Below are 23,466 nucleotides of genomic sequence, written 5' to 3'. Positions count from 1 at the left end.
TGGAGTCAGAAAGCAGATGAAAGCCTACACACGTGCACTAGTTTATTTGGCTTTTTGTTTGGGGGTTTTGGTTTATGTGAATATTCTCTTACGAAAATGAACAATATGGAATATTTTTGCATGTTAATACATGTATAATCCCGATCAAATTGCTTGCCAGCTCCAGGAGTGGGGAGGGAAGGTAGAGAGGGAAATAATTTGGGTCACAATTTTGAAAAACTTATTAAATTCAATTTTTTGTAATTAACTAATTAATTTTAAAAAGAAACCCTGGTGCTAGGGAAAGATGGACACATACTGAGTGTGAGATCCTAGGGAAGAAGTCCCTTGGAACTCCTGCTTGGCTGAAGGGCCTTTCTTCAGACAGTTTCTAGTACCAGTGCAATCAGAAGGCTGATTTTAAAATATGAAGCAGGACCAAGATGAGCACATCTGCTTCTGAGAGCTGGATGCACCTCCCTCCGTCCTCCACACTGCGCCCAGGGACCGCCATGTTTTTCAGTGGTATTCTAATGAGATAACGTGCTCTTACCATCACTGTTGATGCAGACCACCTCCTGTACTTGGCTTCCAGGACCACACTGCTTTCCATTGTCTGGCTCGCAGTCTCCAAGCCTCACTGCCTTCCAGTCGTAGCAGGATGGCTCTTCACAGGGGATGGCTTCCAGCAGGTGAGGACAGTTACTACTCGCTCCAGATCCTCCAGTAGGCTCGTTAGTGATCCTCCGCTTCCTCAGTTTAAAGCCTGAAATATTTGGGAAGGGAAAGGTTCCGTCAGTGTATGGTCTAGTCCAATGGCCAGCTCCAGGAGGTGAGGTCATCTATGGCAACAAGGAAGTGCCTATTCTGGTTCCCAGAGCAAAAGATCTCATCAAATCCAAGGGAGGACAGTGAAGGGCTAGACTGGCTGACTTCCCCGGCACAGGAAACTCCCCAATGAGATCCCTCCCTCTACCAAAACGACTACTCAGGCCATTGATAGGCTCAGAGTTTTCCAGAGCAATGAGAGACGCTATTTGAACACAGGTCTCTCTTCCTGGCCCTAAAACATGCTCTCTATGTACTAGGCAACACTTTCTCTCCGGTGGGGAGAATCTTATTTCTGTCTTACAAATGGGCAAGATTGACTCGGAGAGATTTTGACTTGATCATTCTCCACTATAATAAACGTAGATCCAGGCTTTCTTCACTCGGGCTCTGAATATGAAGCTGCCATGCACGTCTACCTCTCTAGCATGCATTTCGGTCTTAGAGACAGTGCAGGCACCATGGCGAAATCACTTCCTGTGCCCTTGTGAAGTCATTGGTGTTCCTACATGGACAAAATGTACAACTGACACCCACTGATCTTGGGGCCAGGGCGGACATCACGTACCATCAGCCTTAGTGGCATCACCTTGGACACCAGAATTTTCTGGGTAACGACAGGTTTTCTCAACACCGAGTACCAAAGGTATTTTAAATTTTAACTCTTTGAAAAGAAATCTCTCTAAAATGTGACACAGGTCCTGTCTCAGAGTACACTGATCATGCTTTAATCTTCTCTCAGTGACTCATACCAAACATATCATTGTGTCTAATACAGTGAGGCCAGCCGTATCTATGGAAACGTGCAGAGATGCTTGTTTGATCTCTGATGGCACCTGTTGTACAGGATTAGCTTTATTTAGTCCTGTGAATTGGAATCGAGAAAAAAGCTGCGCATAAATCTGCCACCGTGACATATCTTGCCTGGCTTGGGAGGGAAGAAATGAGAGCCGCTGGGCTTGGTACAGCAGGATGGATCTTGATTACGTAATCATTGACTGCTCTTAAATCCTATGTTACACAATCTACACATTTGCCATTCTGGTCTCACTTTGGCTTTTTGATTGAAGAATAGGGGCAGTCAAATCAGAGAAGGAAGGTATCGGGATCCCTCGTCGGATTAGGGATTCAATGATTGGTCTGAGACCCTCAATTGCTTCTTTAGTCAAGGGATCTTGAGGTGCACAAGGAACTGGCCCTTCCTTAGTCCTCTCCCTTACCGGAGTAGCTGATCTCAATAGACCTACATCTGTGGAAGACGTTGACCAAAGATGTTCAGGGGTCTCCTCAGGAATAGGATAATGGAATCCAACTCATTCTCTGGCCTGACTGAATCTAAGAGCAGCAATGGAAAAGCTTTCAGAGATTCTTCTGGTAGATGCAATGAGATATCGCCAATGTCAGTGCACACCAGACTACAGATCTTTTTTCCCTCCATTTTCTTTAACATCTTCAATATTTCGTCTGTCTCCGCTCTGGCTGTCTGACTGCCAATTCTCACCCCGATAGGCTACATAATCTCTGTTCTCTCCTTCTAAATATTAATTTCAGTTTTCTGTAGGCTCAGGAACTGCCTAGCAAGGTAAGGAAAATGTACAGATTTTGAGAAGTGGAAAGGCTCTCCCTGGCCATCTGCTCCAAACCATCCATGGAAGGAATCCTCATGCTAACATAGCACAGACAGGTGGCTGGCCAACTTTTGCTCGGATATGTGTGAAATGAAAGTAGGTTCTGAGCAAATGTCTAAGACACGATGCTCTGAATAAAGTGGGCCAGCTTTTCTAACTGCTCAGAAACCTATTTTGGGGGGCGGGGGGGTGGGGGGGAGTGTAAGTTGTGCCCTGAATAGGGGAGGTGGAGGAGAAACTGAATTCCAAATTGGTAATGTAAACTCAGCTAGTGATTTTTTTCACCAAGGACTTTAACTCCTATTTGCATACTAAGGACCACTTTTGGTAGTACTCGTGGATTCCCAAACTCCTGTCATATCTACTGGGACATCTTCCCACAAGAAGGAAGAAACACTTGGAAGAGATGAGTCTCTGGCTCCCTCAGGGATAGTATCAGGAGCTCCATCGTCACGTGCCTGTCCTCTTTATCGTTAGTTCAGTTCTACAGACACTGATTCAGCAGCTCTTGTGTCCAAGGCCCTGTGCCCAGGACTGAAGGTGCCAAATGAAAAACGGGGCCCCAATTCTCAGGAGAGTGTGCTCTCCTGGGGAAAGGTGTGGATGACTCATTACACAGTAGGAGGGAGGCATATTAGAAGCACCAATGTCATCCTTTATCGTTCAGTGGAAGGCCATCCTATAACACGAGCTTCCTCCATTCATGACAACTTCTTCTTAATTCATGGTCCGGGATGTTAATGAATTTGATTCAACAATCATGTATTCTGTGCTCATCACGTATCAGTCACTGTGCTGAGCCCAGGGGACAGAAGGCCTAAAGATTAAACTAGCACATTCCATTGCAGAAGCTTGATGAGTGCTTGGGAGCCACATACATACCTTTCTTGCCCTGCTGGTCATTACAGTTTTCAAAGGTACAAGGTCCCCAGGCTGACCACGCTGACACTGTACACTCAACAGGGCAGGGGATATGGCACAGCTGAGTGGTGTTTGGGATGGGCCCTGTGCAGAGTTTCCAGTCTACTGGCTTGGAAGCTGTAGGGGAAAATGAAAAACAATGTAATTCTCCAGAGAAGGACTGTGAACATCTGCCTTATTCCATGCCATCATTTCCAACACAAAGGAGGAGGACATCTAATCAGTGTCCTGGATCTCTTTCCATTTCACAGATGACCATAATAGGCTTGGGCACTGGAATGATTCTGATCAGATCAAATTCAACAGAGGAAAATGTAACATCTTATACGTGAGTTTGAAAAGCAAGCCCATAAGCGTAGGTTAGAGACGTGGCTTGATAATAATGTGTGTGGAAATGGTTGGAGGTTTTGAGGGAACTTCAAGCTCAGGGTGGGTTACCAAAACGCCATGGCAGCCACCAATGTAGTCTCATGGGGGACTGCATTATGACAGGCATAGCTCCTAGGACTAAGGAGGTCATAGACCCACTGCTCAGCCTGGAAAAGTTGTGCTCAATTCTAGGAGACATCTTTATGGAGGGGAAATGTCTCTGGGAGTAGTTGAATGGTTCCTCACTGAAGTCTCTTCTGCTTTCCAGAGGACACCAAACTCCATTTTGGTGACCACAAGAATTTCATTAAAGTTGAATATGTAGCTTGGCCCAAGGCCACTGGAGACAAGGATGGTACCAATAAGAGAAGCAACAGAGATGAGTGAATGCTTTGCTGCCCACAGTTTCCTTGCCCTAATTTCTACCTCATGTCCCTGTTTTCTTCTTTTCCTACCATTTCTTCCTCTCCAAGTGCAGCCTTCCTGCCCAGACTATAGAACTACAGGGGTCAGGATTTCCTGTCCAGTTCCTTCCAGATGCCTTGGCTCATGCCCAGTGAGGAAGCTTCAGGTAGATGAAAGAAGATGAAACTACTCCTAGGAGATCACAGCTGGTGAGAAAGAGTCCCTTGGATGGATGCTTGCCTGCCCCAGGAAGTAATTCCAGAGCAGTCTTCCTCCTCATTGGTTCTACAGGGGGAAGCAGGTAGTTGGTGTGTCTGCATATTCATGTATCTTTGCACAAGTGTGGGACATGGGTCTGTCTGAATGTGTGTGTAAATGAGTGTCAAATCTTGTACTCAGGGCTTGAATGCACAGTGTCATGGATGCAATGTACTTCAAGAAGCAATGGTTAAGCACACTACTTGGCCCTGGATCGAAAGGATACAGAGAAAAAAGTATTGATTCCTGCCCTCAATGGGATAACATTTTAGTAATGTAAGTAAATTCAAGATAATTTGAGGGAATGATAACCATAAGAACACTGGGTGGCATTTAAATAGAAGATAAAGGTTTATAAGCTGTTTACATGTTACCTTCTTTAAAAGGGGGAAGATTTCCATTAGCATTTGAGGAAGCATTGATGGAAGCCAGGGATTCTACGAGGCAGAGAGGAAGAAGGAGTGCAGCTTGTTGTAGTAGGGGATTGCATTACAGTAAGCCCCATGGAGGCTGAGTTTGCACTCTCATGACTGCTCTGGAATTAGAACTCAGCACTCAAAGGGATAACCTAAAAGCCAGCTCATGCCAAGCAACTTGAGCAAAGACCTGAGGTTAGGAGTTGCATTCTTAGTTGGAAGCATCAAACAGATAAGTTTGCCTTTGTGTTATAGCCAAATCAAGAATGAGTTGAAATGTCTGGAGAAGACACAGCTGGGCTCAAACTATTCCTGACAATAGTTCATCAATATATACCAATCACTGACCATGCACCAAGTCACGAGGCAAATATCGATGGAAGGGAAAAGTCATCTCTGTCCTCAGGAAGCTCACAGTCAAATGGGGGGATAAAATACCCATAACTCTATACAAATGAGCAATATGCAGTCCATTCATCTATTATCTATCCATGATCAATTTCCTGTTTGCATATATAAATTCAGTATAAATCCTGGGAATATTTCATGCATATGCACGCATATAGATTATATCATTTATAAAACACATACCATATATAGTCATTCTAATGGTGTAGGAGAGCGGTAAGGAGGGTCTGTGTGAGAGTCCTGGCTTAGTATCTTATTTCTTTAGAAGGTTTGAAATCACCAAAGTCCAAAACCATTCATCCCCACTGATGTTGTGATAAACACAGTGAAGGCAGAGAATGCAACACTATCCAGTAGGTGCCTCATAAAGGCTTCCTGGCATGGAATCAGAGGGTAGTCAGTGCTGGTCATTAGAGATGTTCAGTTATCACGATGAGATTTTGTTTATTTTTGCTCACACAGATTCCACTCTAGTGATGATGGCAGGTATGGAAGCTCCAGCCATCTGATCTGTGAAGGCACCATGGTCCAGTCAGGAGTCACCCATCCAACACTGGCCTCCAGCCTCCAGATACATGCTCTTTCTCCCCCCTCGCCTCCTATATCCGAACTGCCTCCATCTTCATCAATGGCACTTCTGTTTCTCCTAGCTAGGCACACGTGTATGAGTTGCTGAATGCTTCTGTTCACTGCTTTTAAATGCCCAAATTAGTTGTTTCGGAGGCTTACCAGATTTGTTTTCCTATTTTCCTCCCAGGAACATTTTAATTATGTCTCTCTACTGCAGTGAAAACAAACACGACTGTACTTCTATAACTTGTGTTGTACAAACCACAGTGAATATTCTACTTACGTTAAACAGGATTGTTTCTAATGTGTATTTTCATCTCAGCCAAAACCGAGAATGATTCATTTTATGACTTTCCCAACAGTGAGAAGATGATGCATTCATGGAAGGAAACAAGGAAGGAGAGAGCTAACATTCTGAAAGACCTGGAGTCTTCACCACACTGAGCACAGTCTCTTTGTGACCGGACCTTTTTATAGCTCAAGGAAGCCAAGGCACCCGAGGGAGCAGGAGAATTCTTCTCTTTTTGGTGGAGAAGTCTGTTGTCCTTCAGGGGGTTTCACTTGCATTGCACACTCTTGGGTATGTCTTTGTTTTGGGGTCTACTGAAAACTGCCTGAATCTTGGCCATATAGGGCATCAAAGTCCATTGTCAAGGATGTGACCCTTACTCTTGCCAAGACCCTACTGAAATCTTTGAATTCTGACTCTTTTGAGATCTTGCTCCTATCTTCAAACCCTCATCACTTCCTGGAAACTTTCTTACTGCCTAAAAATGTGCCAAGGTCTTTCCTCTAAACTTCAAAATGTTGTGATAAACTTCAAAATGTTGTGAAAAATTTTGGTTATAAAACCACTCTGACTTTGAAATATGTGTATATGCAGATATGTCTGTATCTGTTTATCTCTATCTATCTCCTCTCCTCTCTCCCATCTAGCCCATTGTAGGAAATATTTTAAGAAGAGAAAAAAAGAAGTTGATTAAAATCAATTGATGCAACTGAGACTGACAATATATGTTTGTATCCATGGTCCCATCTCTGCAAAGAAGGGACAGTCATCTCTTCTTTAAAACCAATGGAGGGCATTATAATTACACAATATTCTGGAGTTTTATTGTTTATTCTATAACCATTCACCATGTCATAGTTATATATGTTGTTTTGCAGGTTCTGTTCACTACACTTTGTGTCAGTTCACTGAACTCTTCCCAGGCTTCCTTGAATTCTTCACATTCATTGTTTTCTATAACTTAATCTTACATACATTCATGTGCACAATTTATTTAGTCATTCTCCAAATGGTAGACATCTATTTTCCTTAAAATCCTTGGTTAACACAAAAGTGTCACAGAAAATATTTTCATGTGTATTTGGAAGTTTATTTCTATCTCTGACCTCATTGAATCATTTGCTTATTAGTGGGATCTCTAGGTCAAAGGGTATGAATAATTTAGGTACTCTCTTTGCAAAATTGTTAATTGGTTCTCACAATGGTGGAATTTTTTTGCAGTTCCACCAACAGTGCATCAGTGCCTACCATTCCATAATCCTCTAAAACTACCTACCTTTTGTAATCTTTGTCAGATTTCTGGGTGCGAGGTGGAACCTCTTGATTGCCTTGACTTGCTTTTATCTTACTATTAGTAATTTTCCTCACTTAATAATATCCCTTTTCTCAACAATGTAATATAAATATAACACTCTAACATAATATATAATAATTTAATAAATATAATAAAATATAATGTAATAATAAATATAATGAAATACCTTTTCTTTTCTATATCATTTCATGAGGATAGTATTATATAATTTTCCCCTTCATAACCAAACTTCTAGATGATTAGCTTTACGTTCTTACTTTGATTCCTTTCACAACATCATTAAAAGGGTTCCCAACACTATTGCTTGATTCAAAGTTCTCTATTCCAAGGTTTTCAGCAATCAATTATCCTCCCTCTCTCACTATTTCCATATCTGTTCAGCTGCCAAATCTTACTGATCTTACCTCTTCAACATCTACTGTATCTATTGCCTCCCTGCTAAAGACAGGAGTTCAGATCCCCATCTCCTCTTGCTTGGGCTATTGCAATGGCCTCCTAGTTGTTTTAAAGTCCCCTGTAATATATTCTTTATACCAATGTGAAATGAATATTTCTGAAACATAGATCTGACCATTCCTCTGCTTAAATATATTTAGTAGCTCCTTTAGTGCTTAGGTAACAATTATCTACCTGGCATTACCTTCTGAATGCTTCCCTCCTTGCTTGGGCTTATGTATGTTAGGGGTCCCTGGCAGTATTTTTAAAAATTTTAATTTATATTTATTTTTGATAATTTTAATATATAATATATAATTTTATTTATATAAATTTATAAAATTTATAATTTTAAATTTTTTAAAATTTTCTTTGAATAGGAAGAATCAGATTGAATAGGAACTGCCTTAAGATTCATATGTGAAAATTAAAATATCAATTCTTTCAGTGGTTCTTTTTTAAATACCTTTACCTGTTGTTTCATTGTATATTCTAGTAAACTTTGTCATATTTTAATTTGAAAGTACCTATATTTCTCTCACAAATCAAGTAAACCAAGGCAGACAGCTAGAGTGTTTATTTCTTTTGGATTCTTTCCTTTTTGGGGTTTGATTTTTGCATTTTATTCAAACAGGTGACATTGATTCAAGCAATTCACCAGCAGATAGGAGGCACATTACACCTCACAGAAGACAAGCACAGGGCTGTGTCTTCATCATACTTCTTTGGGCTCTAACTCCATGAAACTTGACTCTTCAAATATGGTCAGGAACCAGCTGTGCCCTCCTAACTCTCCTATACTCCTAACTCCTAACTATAACTTTGGTATATATATATATATATATATATATATATATATATATATATATATATATATATACCAAAGGACAGAGTTAGGAGGGCACAGCTGGATTATATACTCTGAGTGGTTCCTTTCTCCTTTTTAGAGTATAGAAGGCACGCTATTTTATTTATTTTATTTTATTTATTTTATTTATTTTATGTTATTTATTTATTTATTTTATTTTATTTATATTTTAGAGTATAGAAGGTGCTATTTAATGAGATTGGATAACAGCATTAATGGATGTATATTTTTACACTGGTCTAAACTACAAAGGAATTACATCTTTTTTTAAAGTTTTAGTGAAAATTTAATCACATAGAAGATGTAGGAAATAAAATGCAAAAACACAAAATCAGAACCCTGAGAATGGCAACGTCTCAACAACAAAAAGTCATGAAGTCAAAATTGGAAATGAAGACTTCAGGGGAGTGGAACAGTGGCGTTGCACATATCATTCATTCGTAAAACTCCTTTCTGAATGGTTCTTAATGGAGGGTGTCACTAGAGGTTAATCTCTGAAATAGTCCTATTCCAGGAATTCTAGTATATTTTTATTTGTTTATTTTTTTAATTTTCAAGTGGGGTAAAAACCAAGCTTTGCTTGTCAGGAGTTGGTGAGAGCTTTCAAAATAGTAGTTTGTCTGAAACATGTCAGGGATTTTAATGGCTTCTAATTTTAATACTTCTTAATGACTGTTAAGCTCAATATGTGTGACGGGGAAGCTAACAAAGTGGTTGGGATTCTAGGATGGGCCAATTTCTGTTGGCCCAGAAAAAGGGAGGGTCTGGTCTTATTGGATCCATCTCTAGTCAGGTTATGGGAAGCCAAAGGATCATGCTCAGTTCTGGGCACCAGATGGGAGGAAGGAACTTGAAAACTGGAAGAATGGCTTAAACATGATGCCCAGGAATTTGAAGAAATTGGAGGATGTAACTAATGAGGCTGGGTTGAAGGGACAAGAGCTGCTTAGCTTGAAAAAGAGAAAATGTAGGGAGGTCTCATTAGCTGTCTTCAAGAGTTTGAAGGGTTTTCAAAAGTGTTAGAATTATTGTTTTTCTTTGGTAGGTGGAATTGGAAGCAAATTGAAGGAAGTATATTTTAGCATAAGAAAAAAAACAACAACTTCCCAACAATAAGAATTTTTCAAAAGGAACTGGATTGTCTCATTTGGTAGAGTTTCTTGTCACCGAAGGTCTGTAAGTGGAGGGATAATGGCTCTAGTGGGCATATTGTGGAGGAATTAATTGTTTTGATACAGTTTAGATGAAATGACCTCTCAAATTCTCTTCCACCTATGATTCATCACTATTTTTTCATTCTTCGAATAGGTAATTATCAAGTGACAAAGATTAATTATGATTTTGTAACTTGAACTCTACTGTCATCCAGTTAGAAAAAATGAGGGGATTTTAAGACCCAAGTGCCTCTTTGTAGAAATGCAGATGAAAACAGACGATTTATCGCTTGTTTATTTGGGTATATGTTTTAGGGTTTTGGTTTTCTAAGATTATTCATTTACAAAAATGAATAATATGGAAATAGGTTTTGAGTGATAATACATGTATAACTCAGTGGAATTGCTTGTCAACTCTGGGAGCATGGAGGGAAGAGGGGAGGGAGGCAACATGAATCATATCACTTTGGAAAACTTATGTGTAAATTTGTATCGGAATAGAATAAAGAGAAAAATTTTCAAGACATACTCCATCACTTCTCACTGCTGCCTCCCTATGCAGTCCCTCCATGCTATTCCTGCTCATCTCAGCCTATTGGATTCATTGAAGTCTCAGTTACCCTCCTTACCCCTTCTACAAGGAGAAATTCCACAGTCCCATTAATGCTAATGCCTCCCTTCTGGGATTCTCCCTAATTGTCCTTTCTAGCTATTTGTACATGGTTGCTTGCCTGTGGTCCCAACTCTCCCTTTCCCTTTAAACTGAGCTCCTTGAGAGAAGGACTTTCTTTTGCCCTTATTTGCATTCCCAATGCTTAGTCCAGTGCCTGGCACATAACAAATGCTCATTACTTTACTTCTGCCTTTCTATTTATCTTCTAGAATTGTCCATTAAAATCTAAGCTTTTCAAAATAGGTGTATAGAATGGATTTTTATTTTGGTATAAGTAGATCAGATTTCCACAAAAGTCTCTTCCAAACCCTATGTTCTGCTGATCTTGTACCATTTTCCTAAATACTAGGACCTAGTACAAAGGGAGAACATCCTATTCAAGAAACCACATATTATATTACTGGTAAACAAGAGCCAATGGAGACTTAATGGAGGGTCACTAATTCACTTTCCTTGCTGCCCTTGTGAGCTGATGTTTAGACTCTAGCATGTGCACTAGCTCCCTAGTAGAGCATGGCTCACCAAGGGAATTTGAGATCAAGCTTGTTGGCCCTCAAGGGCATGTTAAAACATCTACTCCTGGACATTGCCCCAACCCCTTCCTATAATGTGATGCTCTGGTGCTGTGCCCAGGACACTGTCTGCAGCACTCTCCTGAGGCTCCAGCATGTTGGGGTTCTCTTACTTCTGCCTAGGAAGGACTGAGGTTGGCAACTGCAGTTAGACATTGAGGGAGATGGGGAACTGGAAAGTGACCTGTGTTTCTGTCTGGGGAGGATGCTATCGAGTCAAACACAGGAAGCCTAGAGCCGATGAGGCTCAGCGGAAGCCAGAATCAAATCATAACATTCATCTCTACAGGAGTCTCACCATCCTCTAGTGCAGAACTTACACAGTCAATCCTTTGTAAGAGAAATGTTCTTCCCAAAGGCAAAACCCTAAATCATTAAATTGTCATCAACAATCCAGTGTTAATTTGATGCTTACCAGGTGTCCAGACACCATATCTGTAAACTCTCTGTCTCACCCTGGGCCACGGGGAGCAAAGGGATGCTTCTGCTGATTCTCCTTCCTGACACCTCTCCCATCCACTTGTTCTCTCCATCCACAAAGCTGCCACCCTAGTTCAGAGATTCATCATCTCCCACCTGGACTATTGTAAGGACCCCCCCCCCCATGTCTCTGCCTCCAGCCGATCCCTTTGCTAGTGCCTGGTTCCTTGGCACAGTTGCCAGATTCATCTTCCCAAGGCATCAATATCATCCCCATAGTCCTCTACAGAAAAACATCTATAGAAAAAACATTTGCCTCTAAGATAAAATATAACTTTCTTTATCAGGCATTTATTACTGCCCACCCTACCATGACCCGATTTTAACTGAAGCTCATCCCTGTACCAGCCCTAGGTTCTAGCCCAAATGAATAATTAGCTTTTCCATACTGGCCAGAGGACCAGATCTGGAATGGAAGGACCAAAGTCTGTACCCAACACAGGTCACATGCACTCTTTTCCATATGACTAAAGATCTTCCAGAGGGTCTGTGGCCAAACAATCATGCTCTACCATATCTGGGAATGAGCCCCTTCAACTTAAGCAAGCTGCTTCTTGTGCAAGTCACATTAAATATCCCTGGATCCATCAATGAAGCATTTTCAGGACAGTAGGACCACTCAGAGCTTGGGCTTTAAAGAAGTATCTTGTACTCCGAGAACCCAGAGTTACCTTCAAGCCATGACAAGACTCTGAGGAAGAAGGATGCCAGTGGAGACTAGCATGGAGTAGCTTTTGTATAAATAATTACTATTGCTCTTGGCCTCAAGAAAGCTCTTAAACAGTTTTATCATGTCTAAAATGAGCATAAGAATACCTGTGGAGTCTACCTGGATGATTTCTTTAACTAGGTGCAAATGACATAATGAAATAAAAATGCTTTGAAAAAATATTTATAGCACCTCTTTTTGTGGTAGCAAAAATGGGAAATTGAGGGGATGCCCCTCAATTGGAGAATAACTGAACAAGGTATGGTATATGGTTACTAGCGAATACTGTTGTGCTATACAAGATGTGATAAGAATACTTTGAGAAAAACCTGGAAAGACTTACATGAACTGATGCAAAATGAAGTGAGCAGAACCAAGGGGACATTGTGCACAGTTAACAGCAATATTGTACTATGATCAACTCTGAATGATTTAGCTGTTCTTAGTAATACAATGATTAAGATAATTCCAAAGATTTACGATAGAAAATGCCATCCATCTCCAGAGAAAGAACTGATGGAGTCTGAATGTAGATTGAAGCATATTATTTTCTACTTTACTTTTTGCGTATTTTTTCTTTGGTCTATGTCTTCTTTCCAACCTAATATGGAAATCTATTTTATATGACCTCACCTGTAAAACATATTAAATTACTTGCTTCATTCTCACTGAGGAGTGAATGGAAAAAGTGGAAAAGCATTTGGAACTCAATTTTTTTAAATGAAAAAAAATTGTTTTACATGTATTTGGGAAAATTACAATATTAAAAATGTTTTTTAAAAGTTTAAAGTTTTCTAGACACTTATAAATATTTGTATATATGTTATATTATTATAAATATATATTATAAATATAAATAATGTTGGGGAACAACATTAATGTACATAATTTGGTTATTGAACAGGCATATGAGATGGTGTATAATTTGTTGTTTAATGGAATGACCCAGGCTCAATGGACAGTAGGATTCCAAGGCAGAAGTCAGCATTCTGAGGAGCCTGAGTAGTGAGGTTAGGCTTCATGGAGGAGGAGGTGGCACTCCAAGGAAGGATAGAGAGCCTGGCTCTCATCTCCCATTTCCAAAATGCTCCTAGAGCATGTTTCCTCAATGTCCACAATATTTTTTCTCTCCATCCCCTGCTTTCCGTGCACACAGTCACTACTGTAATAAAGACCTGATCCCTGCTCACATGGATTTTTATGGTAGCCTACTCTGTCCCTGTCTCCAACATTTTCTTTCTTGTGTTCATCCCTCATGTAGAGGACAAAGGGATACTTCTAGAATGTGAGTCTGACCAGGCTGTTCTCCTGCTTGCTACAGTAAAGTCTGGTGACTCCCAAAGTTTTCTAAGACAAAGTACAACATCCCCCTGCTTCAGCATTTAATACCCCTCACCACTTGGTAGCAACCTGTCCTTCCAAGTCTTATTTAACATTCCACTCATTCACAATTTTATCCAGTCCATGTGGCCTTTTTTGGCTGCCTCTCATATACAGCAGCCTCTCTCCCATCCTTGTGCCTTTGCCCAGGCTTTCTCTCCGACCTGAAATGGGATCCCTTCTCAACTCACAGCTTAGAATATGGACTTTCCTTTGAAGTTCAGTTCAACCATTACTCTCTCTTGATTTCCCAGGTGCTAGTGCTTCCTTACTCCCTGAATGATTACCTTGTATTTATACTGTGTATGTTTGTATATATTCTATTCTACTTCATTTCCTGGCCATTTCCACGCCATCCATTCCTTCTTCACTCAGGCCATCATCTCCCCTTTTTCTTCACTAGAATTTTGGACACTGCCCTGAACTCCCTCTCTCACCTGCCTTTTGTTCTTGTTTGCTTTTGTGAATTGCCTGCCTCTATTATAATGTAAACTGCTTGAGAGCAGGGGATAGTTTGTTCTTATTTGGATCTCCAGGGCTTAGCACAAGGCCTGGCACATAGGAAATGCTTAATAAATACTCCTTGCTCACTTAATCTGCCAGTCTATTCTCTCTGTCTCTGTCTCTGTCTCTGTCCCTTTCATCTCTCTATCTGCATATCTATTATCAATCTATCATCCATCTGTCTATCATCTATCTATATCTACCTTCCTACCCACCTCTCTCTGTCTCTCTCTGTCTGTCTGTCTGTCTGTCTGTCTGTCTCAGTGCATGGCACATAGTGCTTAATAGTTGTTTGATATTTGAACCAGAGAAGTGGGAGGGAATCTCCAGGCTCCGAGGCAAAGACACTTTGATGTTACCGGTCCTGTATGTTGAAAGAAAACTGAAAATCTAGAATGCTCCTCATCATAGCTTGATTTAGAGCTAAATCTTTAGAATCAGGACAGTTTCCCCTAAGTGCCCAGGACAATGCTCAACAAACCCATTTTTGCCCAATTCAAACAGCATGAAGCTTCAAGACAAGCCACCCCAATAACAAATGCAGAGCACGGTGGCTCCTTTGGAGTCTTGAATCACCTTTAGTGAAGACTATGGTTTCCAATGGCCACACCCAATAGAAGTGACATTTTTAATTGCTCTCACACTTGCCATGGAATCACCTGGAGTCCCAGGTTCTCGGGCTCAGATGGTGGATCTCACTGCAGAGGAATATGCTGCTCTCCTGTCCTTCTCCCACTGCTATTCTTTCCTCCCTATTTCACTTTGCTTTTAGCAGGAATCAATATTAATGAGCTTCATAGTGGAGTTGGTGCTCCCCTGTTAACACTGGAGGGGAGACCTGCTCCCTATCGGGCCATCAGCAGCAAGCAGGAAGCTGCCAGCCACAGGCAGTTTCTTTTCCATCTTTAGCTGGAGACAAGCTGGTTTCTGCACAGCTGCTCAATTCATTCACTAGAGCACAGCCTGAACACACGTTTCATGGCTCCTCCTGGTGCCATCAGTCATCGACCCAGTAGTGATGGAATCGGCACTCAAGTAACCCAGAGCCCCAGGACTGTGATTTCCTGATGGGGCCAGATTAGCTCACATCCTAGCCACCATCTTTTTGTTGTTAATGGAGGTCATTGTGCTAATGAATGGCTCTGAGATGTTACCTCTCTCAGGTTACAGGCATGGAGTAAGATGTCCTCTCCTTAGTAAGGACCTCTGGGAATCAGAAGGCCATAAGTGCCTCTGATAGCAACTCACTGACCACACATCTGAATGCTATTAGAATTAGAATGCTAAGAACTGGAGGGGGCCATTGCAATCCTGGCCAGTCAATTTTTGCCTCTGTTTTCCAGTGCCTATGTAAGGAACTTAGTGCAAATTACCATTAATGTGATGTTTTGAAGAATCCCAACTGTCTGTGATCCAGAACTCAATAGAAAGATGCAAAGTGAATTCAAGACAGTAGTATGTTACCAGGGGATGGGGACGATATAAATGTCAAAAACCAACCACTTGTGTGACTAGAAGAGAAGATGGGCTTGTTGTTTAAAGGTCTGAGGGGTAAACAACGGGACGTTCCTATGCTACACTGGGTCCTACAAAAGAGGCCTTTTTTAGAAAGAGAATTTACAACAAAACGTGGTTAAGGACTACATTATACAGGACGAGGAGGAGGCTAAGACCTTCATTGAGGAGAGTCCAGATCCATCTAAGTCTTTAATTAAGCAAAGGAGGAAAACACAAGGAGGCATGGAAATTGTTAACCCATGGATCCAAGTCCACTCAGAACTGACTCATAAATGCACCACTTTCCAGAACAGATGTGGTTTAGAGGAAAAACAGAATCAGGAACAACAGAGATTGTATAAATAAAACCACTGCAAAATGTTTCTGGCATGAGGCAGCTACGTGACTTAGTGGAGAGATAGCCAGATGGGAGGTCCTGGGTTCAAATATGGCCTCAGACATATCCTAGTTGTGTAACCATGGGCAAGTCCCTGAACCCCAATTACCTATCCCTTATCAGTCTTCTGCCTTGGAATTGATACTTAGTATTGATTCCAAGACAGAAGGTAAGGGTTTGAAAAAAAACAAAAAAGATGTGTCTGGCAGCTCACTCTTTACCAGAATCTTGAGTCGGTATTTTTAAAGAAAGAAATAAAAGCAATATAATAAAAGCAAGGAAAAATGACCCTGAGTAATCTGCTTTGGGTCATAGGATTTCCTTTCCATGGAAGAATAATGGAGAGAAAGTAGGTAATACTATTGGGCTATTTAACATATAGAATGCGTGGTGGAATAAATATGAATTTAGGCTTTCTGTCTTCTCCAGTAGACTATGAGCCTGTGTTTTTTCCCCTGTTACTTGGGACCCTGACTCACTAGAACACTGGGGCCCTGGGCCATACTTAACATTACAAACATACTATGGATGGTGGTAGATCAGATGATCTTTTTCTTCCTTCCTTCCTTCCTTCCTTCCTTCCTTCCTTCCTTCCTTCCTTCCTTCCTTCCTTCCTTCCTTCCTTCCTTCCTTCCTTCCTTCCTTCCTTCCTTCCTTCCTTCCTTCCTTCCTTCCTTCCTTCCTTCCTTCCCTCCCTCCCTCCCTCCCTCCCTCCCTCCCTCCCTCCCTCCCTCCCTCCCTCTCTCTTTCTTTCTTTCTTTCTTTCTTTCTTTCTTTCTTTCTTTCTTTCTTTCTTTCTTTCTTTCTTTCTTTCTTTCTTTCTTTCTTTCTTTCTTTCTTTCTTTCTTTCCTTCTTTCCTTCTTTCCTTCTTTCCTTCTTTCCTTCTTTCCTTCTTTCCTTCTTTCCTTCTTTCCTTCTTTCCTTCTTTCCTTCTTTCCTTCTTTCCTTCTTTCCTTCTTTCCTTCTTTCTTTCCTTCTTTCTTTCTTTGCATTATGCTGATGAGATGGTTTTGATTGAAATCTACCAATCTTCAGATTACTTAGACATCATGATTACAATCTAGTGATTCAGACTGAAGTACCAAATAGGTTTGGCTATATTTTAGGAGACAAATGCTTCTTTGTACTTTTTCCTCCCTTGTAAGTCAGGCACTTCCTCTCCTCTCCTTATATGAGAATCCCTTCAAATAGATGGCTCTTTTAAGTATGAAATACACTTGTTCAAAGTCCCATGATAGCCATATTTTCATATGTCATAGACTATCATTTGGAAGGAGAATTAAAGATCTGCCATAGAGCTCCAGGAGGCAGAATCCAGCCATGGCAGGTGGAAGGTGAAGAAAAATAGGTTTCAGCTCAATACAAGGAAGAAAGCACTTTGTAAAAATCAGAATTGTACAAAATGCAATATTTACCACATAAGGGAGTGAATTCTCTGTCTTGAGTGGTAGTTAAATAATGCCTATGAGATTGTCAAAGATTCTGTAAGAAGCATTTGTGTATACCTTGACCAGGGGGTCAGGCTATGCAGCCCCTCGTGGTCTGCCAACTTGCCTGATCCTCCTTTCACAAACTCCCTATTCGTGATGTTGATGGCCAGGTTAGGGATGTGTCCTATGATTAATAATGAAAGCATTTCTTTAACCTGTGGAGGAACTTTCCACCCTGCTCACTGCCTTAGCTAACTGCCAGATCATGAAGAGTTCAAGTCAGCCTCATATAATCCTCTCTGTGAATTTCATGTGTTTGCTTATGGATTGGATCATTTTTCTGAAAGGCTGCCTTCTGAAAGGAGGGACAGCTTACATATAAAGCTACAGACTTGTTTAAAAAAATCATGTGGTGAAGTTAAAGGAGGAGAAATCAGACATGTGACTGGGAGGAAGGTGCTATTTCTTATGGGATCTCTCACCTAGGTTTTAGCTCTAGGAAAGCTGCCATCTAGAGAGAAAGGAAGAGACGTTCAGAGAACACCAGGGATTGTCTAGTCAGAGGTGAAGCCAGAACAAATCCTTGCCTATTGTCTCCCTGTCACATTCATCATACACTCAGTCATCATTTTCTATTTCAACCTGGGGATTATAAACGTTATATACCCATGCAGACATAATTATAATGGGACATAGAATCATAGATTTAGTCATTAGGTTTTTCACCTGACTAGCTATATGACCTTAGATGCCTTGCAGCTCTTGCCTCATTTTCCTCATTTAAAAAGAGAACTTGATACCCCAGGTATAATGTAGTTCAACCCCCTCATTTCAGAGAGAGAGAAACTGAAGCCAGATAGGTAAAAAAGACTTGCCCAAGGTCACCTAGCTAGTAAGTGGCACAGGTAACATTTGAATCCAGGCTCTCAGTTGTTAAACTCAAAACCCAATGCTCTTTTCTCCACTATGCCATGCTTATTCACAAGAGAATGTACATGGATTCATTTACTAAAACTTGGGTTCCTATGATGAGGGGAGGAGGTCAACTTGGAAGAACAAAAATACTACTTTAAAAATCAATACAAGAAGTCTCTTTGCATTCTATACTGAGGGTCATGAGCAAAGCCAATGTCATTCTTGGAAACACATCCAGTTATATGCTCTTTAATTTCCTGGGTCTCTTCCCACTCTCCGGTTTGTAGAGCTCTTCTCCCTGATTGATTATACCTGAAGTCGGTTCTACTCTGGCAATGGCTAAGGAATGTCCAGCCTCCTCAGGAGCTCCCTATCCAGCCCAGTTCCCATAGATAGCTCCACCTGCTTGTAGTCAAGGACAGACTTGTTGAACTACAGTCCTAGGGACTGCTGGGTCCTGACCTGTCGCTAGATATCAGGATTCAGTTCATCTTCTGGATTTCTGGTCCTCTTATGACAGAATAGAGATCCCTCGAGGGTCCCTGACATAGTTTGTCACTAAGTTCTCTATGGAAATCAGAAACAGAAACTAGGTCTAGATGGTGCTAAATAGAAGTTCCCCATTTCTAGGTCTTACTCCTTTGTTCTTACTCAGAGCAATTGGATCTCCAGTGGAAGCTTCTGCCATGTCCAGCCTTAAATGACACAAATTTGTTTTATATTTATTAGGCGGCAACATGGCACAAAGAAAGAAAACCTCAAATTAACAAAAGTTGGGTTTGAATCCTGGCTTGGCACAATACTACCTGTGCAGCCTTGGGCAGGACACTGAACCCCTATTTCTCTAGTTTCCTCATGTGTAAAATGGCAGGAGTGGGGGCAGTGGGATGTGTAAACCATAGAATCTTCCTAAAATGGTCCTTCCAATTGTAAAGAATTCTTTCTAACCCTCTGATCACCTGTATCCTTCCAAGGCCAAAGTTGGCTGCTTGGGATCTGGGCAAACCAGATGTCTAGACTGCATGATTCATCTTTCTGTTCTCAGCACTCCCCACTCACACAAGAACTTGGGCTGTGCTGCCCTCTCCAGTACCTAGGACAGCTCTCTAGGCTGATTGATCTTTGCTTTCCTGGTTTTGCCTGACTCTCTTCATGCTCTCCACATTCCAGTCCAGGTGGGTTTCAGCAGCCCTTGATCTCAGCATATTCTTTTACTTCCCTTGCTTTGCCTATGCTAGTCACCAGCCTCTGCCTATTCCATTCCTGCCCTTCCTTCAAGAACCAGTCGAGATGGCATATTTCCTATGAAGTCTCCCTTATTGGCATCTTCTCAGATGTCACCACACTTCAGTTTTCATACTCAAACATGAAGCAGAGCTACTTTTGTATGTGTCTTATTGATTCCCACCCACTACAACATGCTAGACTATATCCTCCTTGAGGGCAAATACTAGGTTTTGTTCATTTATGAATCCCTCACATAGCATCTTTTGAAGAGCAGGAACTTCATAAATGTTTGTTGAATAGGGATACTTATAGTTCCTCAAGTAAGGCAGCAATATACACGTGGTACTTTATTTATAATATTTGTACTGCTCCCACATTTTTAATGTGTCAGTATTTTAATATTCCTTTAAGGATCTTATTTCTTCTGATGCCTTAAATTTTATGAATAAAGGTATTCATTGGGGCAGCTAGGTGGCTCAATGAATAGAGAGCCAGACCTGGAGACAGGAGGTCCTGGGTTCAAATTTGATCTCAGACATTTTCTAGGTGACCCTGGGCAAGTCACCTAACTCCCATGAACCCCTATTGCTTACCACCCTTGTTGCCTTGGAACGGATATTTGGTACTGATTCTAAGACAGAAGGTAAGGGCTTTTATGAAAACAATTAAAGGTCTTCATTGTCAATAACTTTGAAATTATAAGGCCAGGTGCTATTGAATGGGACAGATGAAGTGCATTTCCAGAGAACTATCAGTGCCTTTATAGAATGGCTGGAGACGGCCCTGAAGCAAGGGAATGGGCTCTGGACCTCTACAGGTCTCCCTGCCTTGCCCCACCCTCCCATCCTCTGCTGCATCTTTGGGATTGAAAAGTCAAAGAGAATAACCCCACCTACCTGTGATTTCAAAAGTGATGGATAGGAGGGGTGCAGCAGAGGCCTTCGACCGGCTCTGAGACTGACTCTCTGAAATAACAGGGAAAGAGCATAAGCAAAGACGCAGGTGCAAAGCAGCTTGGGGAAAAGGCATGGCCAGTGGCACCTCCCCTGGAGGGAACAGAGAGCCCCTGGCGCCCTTCAGCAAGGGAGATGCCCTCGTTCTAGGGTAGGACCGACCTTGTTTCACCCTCGTCCTCGTGTCCCAGACCCCACCTCCTATTTCTCTGGGATGCAGGCGATGCCGCCTTCGAAGACCCTTCCTTAGGCTGGACAGCGGCACCCACCGAGGGCTCCTGCCTTGCCCTCCGCCTTTGGGGCTTCCTTTGGGGACAGAAGCCTTTTCTTTCTGCGTGATAATGGAATCCCCACTGGAGCCACAGGACCCGGCTTCCTGTTCCCTCCAGAGCCCTGTTTATGCATCCCGAGTCAAGTTACTTTTTAGTCCGCGATGGGGGCCTGCTCAGGGCCCCGCCTCTCCCGGAGCACCAATTTCACACTCGCCCTGGCCCAGGGTTTGCTCCTGGGCTGCCTGCTGGGCCCACAGGAGGGTCCGGAAGAGCCAGGAGCTGTCCAGGACCCCGGCTAGCTGCTCTCCCGACTGGAGAGCCTCCATCTCCACCGCAGGAGGGGCTCCCGTTTGCTCACCTGAAGCTGGGCTGGAATGGCTGCCAGGGCAGGAGCACTACAAGGAGCTGGCAGCAGCAGCAGGAGGAGATGCGACACCAGCTGCAGCGGGAGCCATCTTCCTGCCGCCGCCGCCGCCGCTGCTGCTGCTGCTGCTGGGAGCTTCTGCCCGGGCTGAGTGACTCAGGGAGAATAGCAAACATCCGGGACAGCGCCTGCCCAGCAGACCCAGCTGAGGCGCCAAAAGCCCTGGCTGGTGGGCGGGCGGGCGGGCTGCTGTAGGCGTGCCCCAGGAGGGGCCTCCGAACAGGGCATCCCTTTCCACTGCCTGGGGGTGAGCTGCCCTCAGCCCAGAGCATCACCGAGAGCCCAGCAGGGCAAGGGCAGCCCGAGTGCCTTTGCTGGAAGGCTCAGTTGGGGAACTGAGGGCTGGTTTGGGAAACGCTGGGTCTTGAAGGCGTCCCCGCTGCGCTCTGACTCCTCCCTAGTAAACCCCACTAGGCAGGGCACTCACTTCCCGAAAGGACTTAAACCAAAGGAAAGGAGGGCGCGGCGCTGCCCCTCCTGAGTTCCTGCCTCCAGGTTTAAGGAAGCACCGGCCATGGGCGTTTAGTGCCGAGAGGGCGGAGACAAGCAGACGCGAGGCAGTCCCTGGCCTCGAGGAGTTGCTGTTCTAGTGGCGGAGGCTAGTGACTCCTTTAAATCTGTGGGGCTTGATTTGGGCTGGAGGAGTTCATGCTCTCCCCATCTTGAGGGCTTCTCCTGCCTCGCGGGTCCAGAAAACGCGGAGGATCAGGACATGACGGGACTTCCTGCTGGGAAATTCTAAATGGACCCTGTGAGGATATTATGTTGGGTCCCAAGGCACCAAAAGCCTTCAGAAAGCAGCCAATGGTTCTGCAAAGTAAGGGTCAGATCTAGCATGTAGTGGTGAGAGTGTGGGGTTTGGAATCCAGAAGATGCGTGTTCGAATCCTGCTGCAGACGCTTACTACTTATGCAGCCCTTGGCAAATGGCTTAACCCATCCTGGTTCTGGTTCCCTCCTCCTTGAAATGGGGTGATACCATCCTGCAGGGTAGCTGTAAGGGTCAGATGAGATCATCCATGACTAAAGGCATTGCAAAACTATCACTGCAAACTCTAGCTATTGCTGTTCAGAGACCATTCATTGAAAGGACCAGCTTCCGTGGAGTGAGTCTCATCATAGACGAATAGCATAAATGTCCATTTTTCTGGCGTTTGTCCCACTTAGGGACATTCCCTTAACCCAAGATGTATTTTTAATAGCACTTTGGACACACTTTGTCTCTCTTGCACCTCCTCTGGGGGGAGATATTCATTTTAATACGACCCCAGGTGAACATTTCCATAGTCGGCAGGAACTTCGCCAAGAAAGATATTGGGCTAACCAGAAAAAGCTACAAGAAGAGCTTGAGATGGAGTCAACCCTGTCGGAAAAGCGCGTGCCGGGAGCTGGTGGCCAGGCCCCCACTCGCCCTGCCTCATGCTCGCATGTGTGCACTCTGAAACGGTCCAAAGCTCACAAAATCCCGTCTTGGGTCCTTCAGGCTCCACGCTGGCCTCCAGGTGGCTGTACAAAGTGAGTAAATGAAAGGAGAAGGCCAGGCTCCACCCTGGGAGGACTTCCCGAAGGATTTGCCATAGAGCGTACAGAGATGATGGACTCATTGTGTCATGCTGGCCAGGCGACGCCAAGTGCCCATCCTATGAGGTCTTGGAGAGAGAGATTGACCAAAGGGCCAAAGAAGGGTGTGTGTAGAGAAAGCCACCGTTTGAGGTTTCTAGGCAACCCCAGTGCCAAAGGGAGAGGGAAGAGGTTGGAGTACCAGTCACACATTTAGAAAAGCCTTGATATTCATGAATATGGGAGGCAGGATGGTCATGTGGCCAGACGGTCATTCTTGGTGTGGAGAATACTCTGAATCTAGACATGCCTGTAACACATTCTGGATAGGTGACCCTGGGCAAACAGCTTAGCTATTCAGTGTTCACTGCCCAGGGGATAGAGAACCAGTCCTGGAAATGGAAGGTCCTGGATTCAAATTTAACCTTAGACACTTCCCAACTGTGGGCCCCTGGGCAAGGCACTTAATCCTATTTGTCTATCCTTTGCCATTCTTTTACCTTGGAATGTATACTTAGTATTGATTCTAAGGCAGAAGATGGGGTTTGAAAAAAAATACTGTGATAAGTTATTTTCCATACTAGAAATTCCCTTAAGCAAAAATAAAGCAAGAATTAAACTGGACTGACA

The 23,466-nt window shown here is 42.9% G+C and overlaps 1 protein-coding gene and 1 long non-coding RNA gene across 3 annotated transcripts in view; one reads left to right on the top strand and one right to left on the bottom strand.

Moving 5' to 3' along the window:
• THSD7A (thrombospondin type 1 domain containing 7A) overlaps nucleotides 1–23,466 on the bottom strand; it is a 360,671-nt gene that overhangs the window by 141,620 nt on the left and 195,585 nt on the right. Inside the window, exons 5-6 of the mRNA XM_056800585.1 lie at nucleotides 3,318–3,473; nucleotides 533–745 (exon numbers count right to left, since the gene is read on the bottom strand). Of these exons, the coding sequence (XP_056656563.1) occupies nucleotides 533–745; nucleotides 3,318–3,473 (369 nt within the window). The remainder of the gene's footprint in view (nucleotides 1–532; nucleotides 746–3,317; nucleotides 3,474–23,466) is intronic.
• Nucleotides 3,901–6,596, top strand: LOC103095490 (uncharacterized). 2 transcript variants are annotated; one of them, XR_473791.2, is made up of 4 exons: nucleotides 3,901–4,431; nucleotides 4,530–4,664; nucleotides 4,775–4,999; nucleotides 6,145–6,596. It is a non-coding gene; the product is annotated as an uncharacterized LOC103095490 (long non-coding RNA). The 2 variants fall into 2 exon arrangements; XR_473792.2 differs by having other exon boundaries at nucleotides 3,901–4,438.

The sequence above is a fragment of the Monodelphis domestica genome, chromosome 5 (assembly GCF_027887165.1).
Source record: "Monodelphis domestica isolate mMonDom1 chromosome 5, mMonDom1.pri, whole genome shotgun sequence".
NCBI classification, from domain to species: Eukaryota; Metazoa; Chordata; class Mammalia; order Didelphimorphia; family Didelphidae; genus Monodelphis; species Monodelphis domestica.
The sequence above is the reverse complement of the archived record's forward strand: the minus strand, read 5'-3'. Positions and strand labels throughout refer to the sequence as shown.